Source organism: Rhinoderma darwinii, chromosome 13 (genome assembly GCF_050947455.1).
Source record: "Rhinoderma darwinii isolate aRhiDar2 chromosome 13, aRhiDar2.hap1, whole genome shotgun sequence".
NCBI lineage: Eukaryota > Metazoa > Chordata > Amphibia > Anura > Rhinodermatidae > Rhinoderma > Rhinoderma darwinii.
The window spans coordinates 41,262,587-41,284,208 of record NC_134699.1 but is presented as its reverse complement, the minus strand read 5'-3'; the positions used below and the strand labels follow the sequence as shown (position 1 = coordinate 41,284,208).

At 39.3% G+C, this 21,622-nt stretch overlaps 1 protein-coding gene across 1 annotated transcript; it reads left to right on the top strand.

The window, feature by feature from the left end:
• Positions 1-2,431: 2,431 nt before the first annotated feature.
• On the top strand, positions 2,432-19,895 carry LOC142665525 (protein-glutamine gamma-glutamyltransferase E-like). The gene is made up of 12 exons (XM_075845234.1): positions 2,432-2,633; positions 5,458-5,706; positions 6,170-6,288; positions 6,706-6,834; positions 7,729-7,906; positions 9,386-9,521; positions 11,097-11,200; positions 11,359-11,601; positions 12,099-12,425; positions 13,040-13,200; positions 15,253-15,386; positions 19,718-19,895. The coding sequence occupies exons 1-12, from the start codon at positions 2,432-2,434 to the stop codon at positions 19,863-19,865; spliced, it is 2,130 nt and encodes a 709-aa protein (XP_075701349.1). The 3' UTR covers positions 19,866-19,895.
• Positions 19,896-21,622: the final 1,727 nt, after the last annotated feature.

Genomic DNA, 21,622 nt, shown 5'->3' with positions numbered 1-21,622 from the left:
TATATTTAAAATTTTCAGAAAATCCATCAAAATGGATCTAGATTTTAAAAAAGCAAAATACATTTAATATTTGGGGTTGGATAAGAGAGCCTATTCCAACCAAAATTAGAAGGGAGTCTTGATTCAGAGAGGTTTTCTTATTCCATGTGAACTCTTGATGCCGTGTCATGTAAAATTTAAGCTATTATTATCACGATTGCTCCTACAGCTCAGCCGGACCTCATGAGTATGCACAAAACATCCCATTAAAGCATACTGTATCATTTCACAAATTGCCTTGGTTTGAATAAATGCATTAATTCAGTGATGAATAAGACTCCAAATTGTAGATGAAATAGCAGATTTTCCTGACGTCAGGTCTATAAATCATGATCTGTAATGTGCAATTGTCACAAATTGTATACACATCAGAATTATAGGCCAATTATCGGATGGAAAATTTCTGTAATGTAGAATGGATCCTACAAAGCAAAACGTTTTCTCCCTTTTTTTTTTATGTCCCCAATTATTGTACCCCAACTGACATTTGATCTTTAAAAAAAAAATAATGTAATATTAAAAAAATTAACCCATGTCAACAGATAACAGTTTTTTAATTACTACTGTATTTATTTAAAGGGGTATTTCCATCCTATAAAATGATGGCATATAACTTTTATGATCGGTGAGGTTTCGATCACAGAGACTTCAACCGATCTTGAGATTGAAGGTGCCGTAGCGCCATCACTTTAAAAGATGGGAATAGCCCTTTTAAATACCCATATCAGTCATATGAAAGAGTAACTACCCCCTCAGTTATCAATCAACCATCTATGTGTAATTGATAATCAGATTCAGTTGATTGAACACAGCCAATCTTGATGGCAGCAATGTTTAATCAAAACTCTACTACACACTGATGAACGATCAGTTGGGAATCTTCCTGTGACCATATTGCTAAAATTACTCAAATTCACAAAATAGCCCACAAGAACAGTGAATGACCTACTGGTCATGACATTAGGAAGGTGATTAAGCAGAAATTGGATTTATAAGTGGCAGTGAGGCAAAGCCCAATCCTGCCCAGTAGTAAAGCTCCTCTCACATTTGTAAAATTATATCCGGATGATTTCAAAGTCAATAATTATGCTCCTTAGACATATGAGTCAGAAATGTAATTCTGTGGACAACACAGGTGTCATTATATCTGGCATAAAACATGCAGCATTCCACAGTAAGCACATCATATTATCATACGTGATGCCGGTAGTGTGATGGTATGAGGAGGTTTTGCTGTATCAGGAGCTAGACAACTTGCCATAATTGAAAGAACCATGAATTTTGCAATGTATCAGAATATTAATAGGGAGAAAGTCCAGTCATCTGTTTGTAAATCAAAGTTTTGGATCAATCTGGTAAAAGTTCTGACTTGAGCCCAATAAACATGCCACGGAAGGATGTGAAACAAGTAATTCATGCATAACAACCAACCGATATGTCTAAATTAAAGCAGCTCATTAAAAGAATGGGTTAAATTTATCAACAGAGGAATGTGAAAGACTAATATGAAAATAAAGGACGTATTTGGTTGCAATTATTTTGGCTAAAGTTGATGTGACCAGTTCAATTCTGAGTTTAAGGGGGTAGTTACTTTTTTACATGGGTGATATGGATGATCAATAACATTATTTATGACAGTTTGATCAAATAGACGGGCTAATTCGGTGAAGAACCAGCTGCTGGGATTTCCAGAGCAACATTACCCCAAACCCTGTTTTCACTGGGAGTAGGGGGTAGTGCGCCATCTCATTCTGTCGAAGTCACTCCCCAGCAGAGTCAATGAGAGTTACGCAATTCCGAATGCCCTCAATGGAGAATGACTGCCAAAGCAAGGACTAGGTCTTGAACACTTGAGGTCCTAGGTACTGGAAGCCCACCATTTTAACTCTTGACATGTTAAGAGAAAACTACTTGAAATAATTGTAGTAATAATTAAAAAGGTGTTAAGTGTTTAGTCAGGTTATGTTTGTCTCAAAGAACAGAAACCATTCAGAGGGACAAATATGCAATAAAGGGTACATTATTTTGTCATATAAATTTGGTATTAAAAAAGTACTGGAGTATATGGAACCAGTTTGGAGGAAGCCAGACCTGTCCTTTATTAGAAATCTCCAATATGGCTTTTTTGAGCTTATGGACTTCCTCCAATGTCACTTTTTGGCATGTCACAGTCAGGATAAACCACATATATTAGGCCTATATTTATCTTTTCCTTCCCCTCTGAGTTAGGATCAAGAATTAGATTCATGGTAGATGTAGCATACCTGAACTTTTTCTAAAGTGTCAAAAACCCTGATTAATGAGCCAGCCAAGAGAGATGGCTACAATGCAGTGTGCAAACAACTAAATAGTTGTTAATATAAAGGAAGAAAAGTAAAATAATTATGTTTTCATGTTATTTATTACCTTCATTTTTACAGATTTGATAGTCAACAGTTGTGAGTGGTATCTCCCTACTAATAAGACTAACCATCGTACTGATGTCTTTGACAACAACGCACTCATCCTCAGAAGAGGTCAACCTTTCACCATCACTTTGTATTTCAACCGATCTCTACAATCAGGAGAGAATGTTACTTTCACTGCTGAAACTGGTAAGAAAGACATAAAGATAAGTTCTAAGGCCTCATGCACACAAACGTTTTTTTGCAGCCTACAATTCACCCACAAATCTGCAGGTGAATTGCGGTCCCATTTATTTCTATGGGCCAATGCACACGACCGTCGTTTCCACGGTCCGTGCATTGCCCAGGAGCCTGGACCGCAAAAAGATAGGACATGTCTTATTATGGCCGCATTTTGCGGTCCAGGCTTATTGAAATGACTGTACACGGCCATGTGCACGGCCCGTGATTTGCGGGCGGCCTGCGGGTGACACTGTGCGGCCATCCGAGCCACAAATCACGGCCCGTGCACACCACTACGGTCATGTGCATGAGGCCTTAGAGAAAGAAAAAATAACTGTCATATGCTGCATAAAACATTGTCCTCTCCTTCCTTTCTCAAAATAAGCTTAAACTGAGCTTATGTTGATAATAGGGTTGGAACATATACACTATGAGTTACTGACAGATTTATAACAATTATATGTTTTACTAACCTGGCACTTAATTGGTGCCATAATACCAGCTCTCATAGTCCATGTTTGTAGCATGCATCTATAAAGCAGTTATGCCAAAAAGGCACTTTATATTTTTACAGGGCTTTAAAGCATTCAAGGATGTCCAGCCCATATACAATGTATACATGCTTCAGGTTGTTAGTATGCATATTATCAATGGACCTCTTTTGAGAGCTCTAGATTTTGTGCCTCACCCTTTAAAGTACCAATTTTTACTACCATAGAGACATCTACTGAATTTCTTGCAGTAAGAAACATAGGACTGCCATGAGAATCATTAACACCATGTATATTGCACAGAACATCTTCAAACTAAGGCTCTGTTCACATCTGTGCTAGGTTTTCCATTATTCTGTACCGTCATAGGATAAGAATAATGATAAAAATAGCAGCGCCAGATCGGTCGCACGATGGACACCAACGGCACCTGACGGAATCCAATGACTTTAATGAGCTCCGTCAGGTTTCCGTCATAGTGTTCCTTCGTTTTGCCAGACAAAATAGCGCTGCACGATATGGAGCCTCCGATGCAGATGTGAGCAGAGCCTAATTTCTAATGTCCATTAACTGATCAATATCATGCATGTGGTTTATCTTAAGGGCACATATCAAAAACCCAATTACTAAAAAATTACCCTATTAAAACATAAATTGTATTGCTAAATTATTAATAAAATGTATTCAATGATACAATCACCATATACTAAATGGTACAATAACCATATGAAGTTTGCGATTAAGAAAAATATTTCTAAATCATAGGGCAGACATAGAGGTTTATTCACCATACCAAGAGGGAATGAGGTGTTCCCAGTCACAGAACAATGGGGCATTTACATTGGTGTATAATCCACGTGGTTTATTTATAAAGTGCAATCGGAAACAATGTCATACCAATAACAATGAGCCCCTCATAGAGCACTCGCCCCAAAAAGAGTGACCCTATATAACTGTACCCTAATAAATCATGAACTTTTACCCTATAGATTCGTGTTTCAAACACCAGTGATGTGGTAGCATCAGTAGGACACTAAGGGTATGTTCACACATAGTGTTTTTGGCCATTTTTCGGGCCATAAATGCCCGAAAAACGGCAGAAAAATCGGAAGCAGAACGCCTCCAAACATCTGCCCATTGATTTCAATGGGAAAAACTGCGTTCTGTTGCGATGGGCCGTTTTTTTTACGTGGCCGTTTTAAAAACGGATCTTTTCTAGCTGCCCTATGATTTAATAATGTTTTTCTTGACCACATACTTTGTATGGTGATTGTATCATTAAGTATATGGTGATTGTACCCTTGAGTATATGGTGATTGTATCATTAAGTACATTTTAAGAATGAATTAACAATAAACAGTATTTTTTCAGTAATTTTAAAAAATAATCAGATAATGGTGTATTACCTAAAAGTTTAGCATAAGGGGGAAGTTATGTAGCAGCAATATGCATGGTAGAACCACCATGTACCTCGCCTGTCCAAGACTGTAAAAGATTTCTATCACCATGTGTCCCTCCTTAATAAAGTTAATTAAATAATGCATTATACACCAGTAGTCCGGTAATGTTGTATTGGAACTGTCAAAAGTAATTTCCTCATTTGACATTTATTAGATTATCAATCATTTCAGTCAAAGGGTTTCATTAATTTCCAACCCTTCCTTGGGCAAACGTCACTCACCTGTTAACTTCTACTTGAAGAGCCACATCATTCACATGTTTCTCAGGCATACCTTCATACATTACGCTAATGATGTGGCTTTAATAAATTCCTTTCATGAAATTGACATAACCTGGCGATTGCTAATGACAACATTGCTGAACTATTCTTCTGTTAGTCTTTGATCATTCACAAAGTTACGACCAATGCACATCTAGATTGACAGTCTAGAAATTTTTGCCTGCATTCACAAATGGATTCTTAGCCACTTATAGAAGCTATAACAACTGCTATATGGCCCAGAGGCGCAGTGGGTGATACTCACGTGGAGGAGCAAAACTATGTCAACTTTTTGGAGTATAAAAAATCCACAATTTGCTTTCTGCTGTCTAGTTCTACTATGTTGGTTCACCTTTGTGCAGAAGATCTGATAAATCCCACTACTCTCCATCACTATAAAACCAGTAACAACCACTATCAGCTCAAGGTGGGGTTTTCTACCAGTATCAGCTAGCATACTGCAGGTGTGTACTTAAAATTCCAAAACTTTTTTAATGGAAAATGTGGACACTTCAGTTTAATTTATAACATTTGGTCAGTCTACTGCAACATTAAAATTCTTGTGTTCTCCTCATACAAGGTCCATCCCCATCTGAAGATAACAAAACAAGAACTACATTTCAACTATTTGAGAATGAAAATCAGAAGTCATGGAGCTCAGTCCTAACATCCAGTAACTCTAATGCCTTGACGGTGGCCATAAACAGTCCTCCCGATGCAGTGATTGGACATTATATCCTGAGTGTCTCTAAAACTACCAGCAGCACGCAGGCCGCGTCTCCACAACCTATTGGTGGACTCTACTTGCTCTTCAACCCCTGGTCACAAGGTATAATGTTACACTTTTTTTCTTACTAATAATCTTGGTTATACAACCTATTTGTACATCCAGGAGAGATTTTTTGCCTACATAAATATTGTATCTGCGGTATAAGATATCTAGGCAAAAAAGTTTTAGTATAACCAAGTGATGCCTGGTGCATTGACCTATTATATTATGTATAGCCTACAAAAAAGATAAATTAACATAGAATTTTTTAGAAAATTACAAAAAATACTTTATTTCATTTCATAAAACCATACATAGAGATTAAAAACGAATCATGCAATGCATACAAAGGTGTCTATCTGTGCAAGGAGCATATACATTAAACACTTTACAACATAATTGAAAAAAAACATACAATACCGACATACATCTGGCCTATAGAACTCTATGGGCCAGCTAGATGTATAGGTGATATGAACAGAGCCTATCTTTATTAGATACATTTTTTATTTGTTTATTTCAGGAGACAACGTGTTTCTAGCAGATGAGAATGAGCGACAAGAATATGTTCTAAATGAAAGAGGGGTAATATTTATGGGAAGTGACACGGAGATGTTATCTATGACCTGGAACTACAATCAGGTACTCCACTTTAATTGCTATTGGTATATAGGCATTATATGACTGCATATGCATAGGGTGTCATTTATGATTCAGAACAATTAGATACAATTTACTTTTTGGAACTTTATGGGTAATAATAAGACCTCTTGAGGAGACATATTATAGTAAGCCTGTAAAAAAACGTCCAGACAGATGTCAAATACCAACTAAGAACAGGACAGAACAAAGCGTAATAAACTGAACCCACAATCATATGAAAGAGAGAAGTCGTTTCTGATTAAATACAAGGACCAGTAGGACCTTTCTGCATGAGAGCAGGAATAGTTTAGTTAGCAGATTGTAAAAGTTGTTTTCTGAGAAGGCAGAGACGTCTTTGCATCCAACGTGAAATGTTCCATAATCCTGTTTTCTGTTTTTATATTAACATGGCTGTAGTTTGAGAGGAGCATACTTGAAATCTGCTTTGCTATATTGGATCGAAGTATCAATTACCAAAAAGATCCAGTCTCAGATGTTGCCCAGAGGAATGACCCCCTATATGTGTGTAGAGTGCTTAATGCAACGGTAAGTGAAAAACCAACTGTTTATGATAAATTCATATTTGTTTCATGATCAATATCTAACAAACATCACCTGCAGGTAACCCATCCCTTATTCATTTTCATTGTCTCTTACACTACTTCCCCACAAAACATTTTGTATGCGGCAGTATGTTTTTTAATATCAATGCATTAGAATGCTTCGTACAAGGGGTGGATCTGGGAGATAGAGGGATAGTGTATATATTCTCAAGTAGTGGGTGCCGGGGTAGTTGGTTGCCAACAGGGGCAGAGCGATTGTGAAAGTTTTTCTCCTACATGTGCTTCAGATCTTTTCCTAATAACCAAAGGGCAATTAAAGAAGTTACTGGGAAATTAACATTGCCCCTCATCCCCTCCTTTATAACTCTTGCATAGTCATGAGATACATGACTACCTCTTGTGGCAGGCATTCTAGAATTTCCCAAATCTTACTAAAAGTAATCCTTTCCTATATTGATGATGGAAGCATTTCCCTACATACATGATGTAATGATGGCTCCTATTATTTTGTTTTGCCAAGGATAAAAGGGGGTGGCCAAAAGGAGTCTTTGCCCACGATGAAGGCAACCTTTGCGTCACCTAGTCAAGCCAGGCTATATTTATTGGATTATTGGACATGTGGATCTGGGGATCTTGCTATCACTAACATTAGTTCATATTACCAATGGGATCCACAATCTAATTTTCCTATTTCACACCCTCCCACACTCCAGTATGCTTTCCTTTTTTAAGACCAGCTATAAATTCAGACGCCAAAATAAGAGAATTTGGTCCCACAATAATGACCTTATGGATGTAGACCTAACTTCCAACCATAAATTGCCAGACATTTCAATCCAAGCTGTTTTTTCTCTTTTCTACATGCTGTATTCCTAAGGTAAATAGTAAAGATGAAAATGGCGTACTTGTGGAGAACTGGAGTGGATTCTATGATGATGGTGTTAGTCCTGCCAGCTGGAATGGAAGTTCTTTTATTTTAAAGAACTGGTACTTTAATGAATACCGGCCTGTGAAATATGGCCAGTGCTGGGTGTATGGTGGAGTGCTCTGCACAGGTAGGGATCATCTGGACTGGAAATATGCTTCATAGTTGCATACTGCTGTAGGAAAGGGTTTTTTTGTACAGCCAGGCTCTACTAAAATGTAAGTCATTTAAACAATGGGTACTTATAGACTCCACATTAGTTAAGACCTGTTAGATGAATACATAATTCTGTATGTTTTTATCTAGGGGACAGTACTGCAGTTGAACAGTAATGATAGACTCATACAACAGTATTTAATGCTAGATCACTGAATCATTGAACATGTCATCCATCTGATCAGTATAGCTGGTTGTAGCAGACCATTGACCTGCTATCTGACCATGAAAATGTCTTCCTCTGCATTCTGTTTGGAATAGCTTGATCAAATAATGGTAAACATCCAACATTGTCAGCTACAATACTTATAGTCTTCTCTACTATGAAAGGTCGCTAATGGTTACCTGCGGACCTCAAAAAGAATATATACAGAAAGCTTAAAGGACTTCTGCACAAGTATAAATATATTTTTCAGGTTATAAGTGTGTTAAAATGTTGACATCTACAAAATCAGCTTATATAGCATGTATCTGAAAAGACAGGCCTCCATCAGGCCAAATAAAGGACGCTCCACATTGCAACCAACCTCATGAGCAAAACTTGATCTGTTCTATTGTCTCCCAGCTCCCCCAGTTCTCTGAAGCACCCTTTAAATCAAATATTTATATTTGTGCAGAACCCTTTTAAAGTACTGCATATGACCACCTTTAAACATCAGTCTACATATAGAATTAGTCTACATAAAAAGTCAAGCAAATTTGCAAATACATAACTTGTACTTATCCTGATCTACATGTTGTATTATACTCCAGAGCTGCATTCACAATTCTGTCAGTTTTAGAGGTGCGGCCAGCCAGTATTCCTGCAGAGAACTTGCTTCTGTGATTTCTATTTTGGGAACTGTCCTCTTTATACCAGACACAGCAGGCAATAACTAACTTTTTCAAAGCATTAAAGAAGGCATTAGGAAATTTCTGATGATAACCATGTCATCCGTCAAACAGAATTGTGAATGCAGCTCTGGACTATAAATCATTCTGTAATCCAGGATCAGTACAAGATAAGTAATGTAATGAATTTACAAAGTGACTTGACTATGTCGATTTTAATCTAGATATATTAAATGGTGTTGAAAGGTGGACATTTCCTTTAAAGACTGTTTGATTAAAATCTCTGTATGGCTTTTCAATTGTTAGAAAGCTTTTCTGGCGCTGTAAAGATATTAATGTGCCAATAGGTGTGGTTATATTGGAACTTTATGCTACATTGGGTTAAGTTATGTTTTCCAACTAAAGCAGCTTTAAATTTGGCACAATGGATGGCAATGTTATGAGATGTTATATTTTGGTTCATATAGGACATCTCATAAACTTACTGCGTAAAAGTTAGAACACATATTTAGCTATGTTATATCTGTATGTTGTAAAATGATACATCAATCTGTCATTCCAGTGCTACGATGTTTGGGAATACCAACAAGAGTAATCACCAACTTCAACTCAGCCCAAGACAAGAATAGAAATCTTTATATTGACATCTATTATGATAACCGTGGAGCAAGCAATGAATCCATGCAAGATTTGATGTGGTAAGTATGGTAAATTGTTTGTTCTAGTAGTTTTACATATAAATATTTTTCTCTAAAGATTAAAGACAACTTATTTTTAGACTCTCTGAACAGCCTTCCCTCATACAATCTGACAACCAAGGTTGACAACTTCCTTCCAAGTCTTAAACGACCTAATCAACACTTATCTGATTCCCATTTACCATGATGGTGGCCTATGACATCACACCAAATTCTGCACCTGTTCACCAATTGCTCACCAAGAGCACCAGGTTTAGTGCCAAGAGGCAGTATTAGGTACCCTGAATGAGTACTTGCATTGTTCATAAAGTCCTTCATATAGTTAAGGAATTATTCTTATTGTGTATGCATATTGCAATAAAAGTGAATTACAAGATGATATAAAATGCTTGCTGCTCTTCTTTGATAATCTTTACCCCGAGAATTAAACCCTTCCTAGTGCTGCAATAAAGAAATTGTTTTGTTTCTAAATATTTATTGGAAGGGAGAGTCAACTTAAATCTAACTGGCAGAGGTGTAACTACATTCTCTCATGTTCCCTGGGGCAAAAATACACATTGCCCCAACCTATGCCTCTCTGGTGGTCAATGAAGGTAAAATAGTGATGGTAATATTTCTGGTGGTCTAGGGCAGTTAATGGTAACAGCCTTGGTGGTCTGTCTTTTTAATGGTATTGATGATATTGAGTCAATGCCAATATCCTTGGTGTCTTTAGGATGTTGAAGGGCTCGATGCCAACATCAGTAATGGTCTGGGGTATTGAAGGGGTCAATGTCAACATCCCTGTTTGTCTAGGGTATTAAGGGAGTCAATGCCAACATCCCTGATAGTCAGAGCAAAGAGGGTATAGAGAGGGTTGTGTGGCTGTGATTGAACAGCCTCACAGTTCCCTACGATCGTGCGGAGGTCTTGAAGAATCTGTCTGATCACTAAAGGGGAAGCTCAGTCCGAGTGGGCACAGATATACAAACAATTCTTACTCATGTATTTGTCTACACAGACTTTATTTGTTTATTGTTAGAAGTTGTTCCCTATATTTTTACTAAGAAGACATTTGGAATAATGGGAAGTAACATTCTTTCTCTGCTAGACCTTATATGTGAGAATTGGTGGCCTTGGCAGAAATCCCTAATTCTGATATATTGGCCAAGACTTACTGGTCCAGCAGAAGAATATGGAAAATATGTGAGTGAGGGCATATTATTTTAGGCTCTGTTCACACTACTTAGATCCAGTCTATCAAGTTTCCAAACATTTTGTAAAAGCTAGAATAATTGTATTCTGCTGAGATATTCTTCCCAGTAAAAACTTGTAAACCAAAAGGAAACCTGATGGCCCATTATAAGTCACTTGGATCTGTTACGCAATACACCCATCATAACTTTCACGACTGGAAGTATTGACACTAGTGTGAACGGCGCCCTAGACATGGGTAATTTTAATTAGTATTTTTTCCCATGCATAAATCATCAGGATCATGACTGTAGTCACATCACTGATTATTAGATGCCATTGTCTAAGTATTAGTACGCATTCAAAATATTTATATTCTATTTTGTATTCTCGCATTTTCAGGAACTTCCATGTCTGGAATGAGGCTTGGTTTAAACGTAAGGATATAGATCCAGTGTACAATGGATGGCAGGTGATGGATTCAACGCCACTGGAGACTAGTGATGGTAAAAAATACAAGCTAACCTGTACTTCTACATAAAAATTTGAGCACTCTCCTTTTCTGTCTTTTCCCTGCAGCGGTTGGCAATAATTTTCTTTTATATGGTCATTATATAAAGATAACTAAGGTTTTAATTACTCTTGCAATATCTATTGACTTTAGGAATATATTGCTGTGGTCCTGCACCTCTTGTGGCTATCAAAGAAGGTGATGTAGACCTTAAGTATGATGTAGCCTTCATGTTTGCATCGGTAAATGCTGATCTTTCACAATGGATCTATTACAATGATGGCACACAAAAAAGAATTTCTAACGATACCAAATATACTGGCAAATATGTAAGCACGAAAGCTGTGGGAAGTGATGACCGAGTGGATGTCACAAATTCATACAAATATCCAGAAGGTGAGGAAAAAGACAACACCTATGGGCATCATAGGGCATCATAGAGGGGGGTGGCATGCTGAGGACCCCCTTTATTTACTAGAATGGAGAGCCAATAAGAAAGAGCCATGTAGATGGCCATATTACAGCCACAGGACCCTAACTCCTGCACTCTTACTGGACTTACATTAGATCACCATAGGATTCTAAGTTCAGTTTAGTAGAACAGTATGAGTGTCTGCTAAAATGCAGCAATATTAAAACCCTGTGAAATCGGATTTAGCCTTACAACTTACTAGATGGAAAAATGTCAAATCTTTAATAGCTGAGTATTCATATTAGCTGGAACTGACGAGTACCCAAAGGCTTGTCTGCCACATAAGAAGACCCCAGTATTATAACTTGTACATGGTAGATAGGGGGACTTGTTACAGATTTTGCATTGGGGCCCAGTAAGATTTTTCTTTTTTGGGTCCATTATAGTGATACAGACTAATAGTCGCCATTTTGCCTTTCAGGTTCATCAGAGGAAAGACAGGTATTTCAGAAGGCAGTCAACAAACTACTAGATAGTCCTTTTGTGGAGCTTGAGAAAAAACTACTTTATTTCAGAAAAAGAGATGAAGAAAAACCAAGAATGGACACAACCTTGGCTGGAATGTTCAATTTACTACAAGTCCCTAGTCTTGGTCAAGATGTAAATCTAATACTAAGTTTGAAGAACCTGACAGCTAACAACATTCGAGTGATTGTGAACATGACTTCCTCCAGCATTCTGTACACCGGGAGACACAAGTATGAGATCTGGGCAGATACAAAGATGGTACCCCTGGGTCCAAGTGAAGGTATGTCTTACCGTCTGTAATAAAGGTCTACTGATTTCTTGCTAGCACTTAAGTAACATTCATTTTGTCTTCTTCATGATAATGGATCTTTACATTGGGATATTTTTTTGGTGTGTCTCCTTGATATGTTTCAATTCAAGCCCTTATGTGGTAATATTACAGAGAATACACTAACTAGTAATATGACATGCTCACAAATAAATGTTATGTGTTAAAGGGGTTTTCTGGGGTAAAATAAAACATTGATGGGCTATCCTTCCTATAGCAGAACAGTGGGGGTGTCACAGCCCCTTCAAAGTTTGATCAGATGCAGTGGCTTATCCGTATGTGGAACTGTGTCTGGTACTGCAGCTCATCCCCATTAACTTTAATGGGACAGAGCTGCAAAACCAAACATAACTGTAGGAACATATGAGCCCCTGTTCCTAGATATACAAAAAAGGGGCTAATCAGTGTCACAGGGGTGGGGCACCCATTAATCTTACATTGGTGGCCTAACCAAAGGATAAGTCATGAAAGTCATATACTAGAATAATCTTTAAATAATATTATAATATTTAACAAACCTGCATGCAAGCATATGATGACTTGTGTCATTAATGATTATATCCCAGATAAACACATCTCAATCCCTTTGACATACGTTCAATATAAAACATATATGGGTGAAGACAATCTAATCCGTATGACAGCTTTGTGTGAAGTTGAAGGGACAGAGGAACGCATTTTGGTGGAGAAGGATATCATTTTGGTAAAGCCTCCAATAACCATCAAGGTAATGCACTTGAAGAACTAATATATGAAATTGGATTTAATTAGGATCCTTTGACAATGATCGATAGAAAAAGAGTCTTTAAAGGAGACCTATCATGGTTGGATGGAATGGCTAAGATATGATCATTTAAAGTTACAGTTAGTGCGGCCTCATCTAGAATATGCAGTTCATAGAAAAGATGCCCCGGAGTTGGAAAAAATACAAAGAAGAGCAACAAAGCGAATAAGGGGCATGGAGAATCTAAGTTATGGGGAAAGATTTAAAGAACTAAACCTATTTAGCCTTGAAAAGAGACGACTAAGGGGGGACATGATTAACTTATATAAATATATGAATGGCACATACAAAAAATATGGTGAAATCCTGTTCCATGTAAAACCCCCTCAGAAAACAAGGGGGCACTCCCTCCGTCTGGAGAGAAAAAGGTTCAATATGCAGAGGCGACAAGCCTTCTTTACTGTGAGAACTGTCAATCTATGGAATAGTCACCGCAGGAGCCGTCACCGCAGGACAGGAGATGGCTTTAAAAAAGGCTTCCTAGAACTAAAAAATAGAAGCTCCTATGTCAATGTGTAGAATTCTTGTTTGCATGTTGATCCAGACAGATTGCCACTCAGGATCAGGAGGGGCTTTTTTTTATTTTTAGGGAAGATTAGTTAATGCCTTATAGGTAATTTTTATATTTATTTATTTTCTTTATTTAAACCTTCCTCTGGATCAATAGAGGTAAAATAATGTTCTATAATTCCTCCCCTCCCTTGGTTGAACTTGATGGAATGATGTCTTTTTTCAACCATACTAACTAACTAACTAACTAACTAACTAACTAACTAACTAACTAACTAACTAACTAACTAACTAACTAACTATGACCCTAAGCCTGAGCTGCACTACTGAGTGATTCTGTTGAATCTGTCTTGATTCTGTCAATTGTGGTGTTTTCATGGAGACCTAGGTTGGAGTAGATATTGTTGTATTTGTGAATTGGAATCCACATGAGGTTTCCATGGCGATACTGATAATTACGGAAAGATAATGTACAGTCATGAGAATCTCTGTTGTGTCTTTCAGGCTTTGGGTCTATAACTTCAAATTAGGGCTGGGCAATTAATCGAAAAAATAACAGAAACCAAAATTCAGCGCAATTAATCGACGTCATCTTTCAAATTTTGGTGGGCATTATACTGTGTGGAGGACAGTTATGAGGGGCATTATACTGTGTTATGGGGGCATTATACTGTGTGGAGGCAGCTATGGGGGGCATTATACTGTGTGGAGGCAGCTATGGGGGCATTATACTGTGTGGAGGACAGCTATGGGGGCATTATACTATGTGGTGGCAGCTATGGGGGCATTATACTGTGTGGGAGCAGCTATGGGGGGCATTATACTGTGTGGAGGCAACTATATGGGCATTATAATGTGTGGGGGCAGCTATGGGCAATTATACTGTGTGGGGAACAGTTTGGGGGCAATATACTGTGTGGAGGTAGTGCCAGGGGGTATATTATATACAGTAGTGTACAGCAGGCTCAGGGGATAAATATTAATTCAATGGCATAGCATGCAAATAAAGGGTGTGGTATGCAAAAAGGGGTGTGGCCTAAATAATCATTTATTAATCGTAATCGAGGTTAATTTCAACTAATGTTCAATTAATCGTGATTTTGATTTAGGTCATAATCACCTAGCCCTACGTCAAATGACTAGATCTCAGTATATCACTCAACCGTTTTGTTTTTTGTACGATTGTGCAAAAAGTTTCATGCGGGGCGTAACATGTGCATGAGGACCAATATGATAATTTGTGATTAGTTCTAACAACTTGGCATGACATGAGCACGTAACTGTATTGGGACATTACTGAGTCATGCCATTTCAAATATCAGAATATGGTATTAATGAAATTTTTCAAATAAAAAATATATATTTATAAGTTCAACTTGCTAAAATACTTATAGCATGTACAATATCAGTATTACTTTGTGGATATACTCACATTCTTTATTCTCTTATTGTTGCTTTGTCTTCTGTGGATTTCCTTTATGGCAGTGTTCAGACCAAGCTGCGCTAAAATCCGCATTTAAAGCTGAAGTTATTATCACCAACACATTATCTGAAACAATGGACTCTTGCATTTTGCTGGTTGAAGGAGGAGGTCTTATTGATGGATTTGTCCAGAAAGAGTAAGTAAAATGGTTCAATCTGTTTTCACTATGACAATTAGACTATGCCACCATACGCACCGGACTAGAGCTACCAACAGGGGACTCAAGTTCTACTACAGTACCTAGACCTGGCTATCACAAGGCCTTTAAAGTGAATCACAACCCTTTATCACCATGTCACTTGTCCAACAATCTGTATTGATCATTTTCTTAATATGTTTATAGTGGTCAGCTCTGTTATGCACATCTTTCTACAAAGAGATAAATGATACAATTTTTGCGACCTGCAGTCACCACTAGGGGAGCTTAAGAGCTTACTGTATACAGTTTTATTAATGAGTTCAATGTGTAAACGGTATGCTGTAAGCTCCCAAGCTGCCTTTAGTGGTGGCTGCAAGCAGCCAGAATTTTATCATTTAACTCTACAGCATTCCGCCATAAGGCCTCATGCACACGGCCGTGCCTGTAATCATTGCGGGCCGCATTTTCGGGCCGTGCTCCCATACAAAGTACCACCTATTAAAACATTGTTGCAGACCAAGTACACCCCTTCATGACAATAGTATTCTCTAATGGCAGTGGCCTCTTTCAGCAGTATAATTCGCCATGACACTCTGCAAACATTTTTCAGGAATACTTTGAGGAATATGAGAAAGAGTTCAAGGTGTTGACTTGGCCTCCAAATTCCACAGTTCTCAATCCGATCAAGCATCTGTGGGATGTGCTGGAAAAACAAGTCCGATCCATGCAGCCCCACCATATAACTTAAAGGACTTAGGCCAGGTTCCCACAGGTCGGATACGCTGCGTAAAAACTGTGCAGTGTGTCCGACCTGGAACCCACAGAACCTTCTGTCACAAAAACCGCACCACATTGTGGTGCGGTTTTTCAAACAGAATTTCCGCTGCGGAAAGAAGGTTTGGGGAAAATAAAAAACCTTCATACTTACCCCTCCCTCTTCTCCGCGTGTCGTCCGGCCTCCTGGGATGACGTTGCAGGCCATGTGAAGCTGCAGCCTGTGAATGGCTGCAGCGGTCACATGGGATGCAACGTCATCCCAGGAGGCCGGACTACAGGAAGAAGGAGAGACTTCTGGGTAAGTATAATGTTTTGGATTTTTCCTCAGTTACGATTTTTGCAGCGGAATTGCTGCGATTCCACTGCAAAAATCGCAACACCTGGCTTTCTGTTGCGGTTTTGCATCCCAATTGAATTCAACGGGGAAAACGCAGCATAAATTAACATGCTGCGGATTTAAATTCCGCACTGCAAGTCAATTTATTAATATTTACGTTGCGTTTTTTTCTGCAACGTGGGCATGAGATTTTCTTAATCTCATCCACTTTGCTGCTACTGTAAATGCTGTGGAAATTACAAACAAAAATTCCATTGCGAAAATTCTGCAGCATTTACGCTACGTGGGAACCCGGCTTTAAAGGATCTGCTGCTAAAATTCGGTATATATATATAAATATATATATATATATATATATAGCAGGAATAAAGAGCGAGTATCGGCACCAGGACTTCAGTGTTGGGGAGATGTTGGTTTATTCACCACCAGGTGGAAAGAATGAGCGACGTTTCGGTTCACACCTGAACCTTTCAAGCTTGAGAAAGGTTCAGGTGTGAACCGAAACGTCGCTCATTCTTTCCACCTGGTGGTGAATAAACCAACATCTCCCCAACACTGAAGTCCTGGTGCCGTTACTCGCTCTTTATTCCTGCTATTTTATTCCAAGGAGTTGATTCATCCTTACTATGGTAACGTGCACATGGCCTGATTTCCAGTCTACATTGAGTGCTGTGTTTTTTGCATCTATTTGAACTATATATATATATATATATATATATATATATATATATATATCAGAAATGTCTGTGTCCTGACCGTTATGGAGATATATTAAGATATTAATCAGCACAGAATGTTGGATCTATTTAGATTAAATAAAACAAACTGGTGTTCAAGGGTGGACATCAACCAGATCATTTACACTGGGGCTTGTCACACTTACAAATAACGTATTAGGCCATATTCACATCTGCATTTTGCTGTTCCACTGTTCTGCTCCGTCAGAGGAGCGGAACAAGGCAATAACGGAACCAAAGGGTTTCTTTGACTTTCCATCGTGGTGGCCATGATTTTAGCGTATAACGCTATTGTCTCCGGTAAACTCCAGTAAACCCCCTAACGGAGCCTCCAACACAGATGTGAACAGAGCCTTCGTCCATGTTATCAGCAACCATGAGTGCAGTGGTAATAGGACAGCTTACAATGCAACTAAAAGTGTGCATGCATGTTTCTGTATAGCTAGCAGAAGGTCCTTAAATCCATTCCACTAGTAAACACAATGTCCCTCAGTTTGATACTATTCATATAGCAAATTATATACTACAATTCAGAGGTGTAGCTAGGTTATCCAGCATCCCGGGCAAACATTCATCCCCCACAACCTCTTTCCTAAAATTTCCTTACCCCTCGCCATGTTTGCTTTCTCTACCAATCAATGAGATGTAATTTTTAAAAGCATAAAACCATTTGTACATTTTACAAGCAGTATAGTTATATAAGGGAGTTAAGAAAATAAAGAGGTCAGTGCCGGACTAAAACAGATTGTATGACTGAGACTAATGAGACTATATGGTGACATAATGAACAGCCCGGCCACAGACCTGCCCTGTAGATAGTGCCACACACCTCCCCGTGTAGATAGTGCCACACAACCCCCTATAGATAGTGCCACACCCCCCCTTGTAGATACTGCCACACTTTTACCCTTCAGGAGATAGTGCCCACACGCCCCCTTGTAGATAGTGTCACACACGCCCCCTTGTAGATATTGCCACCCTCCCCCTTTGTAGATTGTGGCACACGCACCCCTACCTGTAGATAGTGCCACTCACACACTCCTGTAAATAGCGCCATTGGAGATCCCTAGAGGAGCCCCTGACGTTACTGTCCACGTATGGATAGTGACATCAGAGGCTTCTCCAGGAGCGGAATCCCCGGGAAAAGCCTCGGCAACGCTTTGGCTATGGATTCCTCCATACCTCCCAACTTTCAAGTATCACAAAGAGGGACAACCGATACGGCGCGTAGAGCAAGACAGTAAAATGCCCTCTAGCTACCCCACACAGTATAATGTATTCTAGCTGCCACCATACAGTATAATGCCCCCATAGCTGCCACCATAAAGCATAAAGCCCCCATAGATGCACCCATACAGTATAAATCCCAAACAGATGCCCCCATACAGTATAATTCCCACACAGATTCTCCCATGCAGTATAGTGCCCACACATATGCACCCATATAGTATAATGCCCAATCAAATTTCCCCCATACAGCATAATACCCCTATAGCTGCCCCCATACAGCATAATACCCCTATAGCTGCCCCCATACAGTATAATGCCCCATAGCTGCCCCATACAGTATAATGTATCAATAGCTGCTCCATACAGTATAATGCCCCCATAGCTGTCCCCATACAGTATAATGCCCCCTTAGCTGCCACCGTAAAGTATAATGCCCTCACAGCTGCCCCATATAGTATAATGCCCTTATAACTTCCCCCATACAGTATAATGCTGCCTTTGATGCCACCATACAGTATAATGCCCCCTTAGATACCATACCCCTAGTGCCAGTGCCCACATAGAAAGTGCTCACAGTACTCATGTAGATGGTGCCAGTGTCCCCTGTAGATAGTGCCCCTATATAGCGCCACGGAGCCCATATAGATAGTGCCACACCCCCCTTGAAGATAGCGCCACCGTCCCTCTAGATAGCCCTACCCCATCACCTCCTCCACTCCAGGAGCGAAACCTCCTGCCAGAGCATTGGCAACGGGGATTCTGCTTCAGAGGAGCCACTGACGTCACTGTCCATATATGGACAGTGACGTCAAGGGCTTTCCCAGGCACAGCGCTGGGAGTCCTCGGCGAGCAGAGGAGCTCCCTCTGCTTCTACACTTTAAACTAATGCTGAAGCAGGGAGCTGACTGTTCCTTGCTTCAGCATTTGGTTCAACTGTATCTGCGTCCTGAGGACGCAGATACAGTTGACTGTGGGACATACCCCAGGTCGTCCGGGATGGTTGGGAGGTATGATTCCTCTCCTGCAGGAGGAGCCCCTTACGTCACTGTCCACATATGGATAGTGACGTCAGGGGGGATTCCGCTCCAGGAGGAGTATTTAATTGTATCTGCGCCGGGCCTGGGGTACCCCCCAAGCATCTCTCCCAGTTGCATCCAGGGCTCATGCCCCACCTGCCCCCCCCCCCAGCTACGCCCCTACCAGAATTGTTTGATGAACCTAAATGCTAATTTCATTTCTATTTTTAGCCTACCACCTCTGAAGCCTGGAGAAAAAACGGAGGTTATCTTTTTAATCACCCCTTTTAAGAGCGGCAGTAAAACACTCATTGCGACCTTCTCCTGTGATAAGATAAAGAATATTAAAAGCTATCACAACATTGCTGTGGCTCCCTGACTCCATGGTGTCAGTCCAGAATCCATGTAATTGTCACTGCCTGCATCCTGACAAGCTGGCTGTGTCATCAAGAAGACTTGGTGATGACATCTACTTGTGGTTCTTGATCCCTGTGGCCACCAGTACTGTGCATGATAACAATATTGTCACCGTTAATGTTAGTGGATTGTACAGTTATGGCTGATTTTGTTCTCATTGTGATACATTTTTTTTGTTTAACTTTCTACCTCTTTAGTATTGTAGATCAATCATTTAAATATTGAAATGTGATTATGTTTATGTGGCTGAATAAATAGCTCTCTGTTACATTATCCTATGTTTGCTGCTAAATTTTATCTAAGACTAGCTATAGTCTTATATAAAGTACATTCGTTTTGTTTCATTTAGGACAACTTGTACATTTTATTACTCAAAGGGGTTGTCAGGGATAAAAATAAAAGGTCTGCTTTTTTCCCCCCAGAAACAGCGCTACTCTCGTGCCTAGGCTGTGTCTGGTATTGCAGCTCAGCTCCATTCACTTGAAAAGGGAAAAGCTGCAATACCAGACACAAACTATGGACAAGAGTGACACTGTTCCTGAGAAAGAAAAAAGCAGACTCTTTTTAGTAACCCTAGACAACATCTATAATTCTTGTAATCTACTTTTTTGGAAAAATGTATGCATTTAGTAACTGGTGCAGCACAAAAAGAGATAAATGGGATATGATTTGTCCAGCAAGAGCGGCAACTGCCCCGCTTCTTTATGATAAGCCTGCCCACTTTTTAAAAAGAGGACTCTAAAACAATACGGTTTTGGGGGATGCAACTGATTTCCATGAATATGAGAGGTGAAAACTGGGACAAAAATGGATTACAATACAAGTGTCACTGTATTTATCGCATGATATCAGTCACTCCAGACGGTCTAAATAAAAACCTTCGCTTCAGTTGCTTCCTTTAAACGAATACCATATGAGTCTGCACTGCAGCACTCCCATATGTATACTAAGCTGCAGTACAGTACATTTGAATGAATTAGAATGCAAAATCCCTATTCCTATGACCAACTATTAGAGCATCAAACAGCATGGGCAGGTGAATGGGATGCCAGTGAAATATATTGACCCCAAACTTTAATTTACTCCATACCGTTTTAGCATTTAAATGGTAAATGACAAATGAATTTGGTTAAAAATCAACAGTAGACCAAACTGTTGAATCGGTGACTATGTGCTATCTGCCGGGCGTATACGTTTTTTAAAATAAAAACGTGGACCATTGAAAACGTATAGAAACATGTTTTGTGTTTTTTTTTTATAGCTATTTTGGTCTACGTTTGACCCATTAAAGTCTATGTATACGCCGAGCTATATGTTCCAATACTTTTTTTAGTGTTAAAAAACGTATGCCCCCCGGATAGCACAAACGCGATGTGAATGGGGCCTAAGGTAGACTGCAAATGTAACAGAAGCACAAACTCAATACTAATGTGCAGACCGATGACGTTTGCTTAATATAGATATATCTCTATAACCCTCAGCCTTAGCACAGTCAACTGAGCTACTATCAAAAAGACGGTAAATTGCCGGTGTTTACCCGGATTCAGGCACAGGAGAAGTGCTGCTAAGTTTCCATGGTTACTGACTATTATACCTCCTATTGATTGGTGCTCAATGGGTGACTACTTGCAAGAGGGTGCGGTGAATTGAGACCGACCCCTTAAAAAGGATTGGTCAACGGAATTGAGTCCACAAACTAGGGTGTGTGGCTACTGGTTT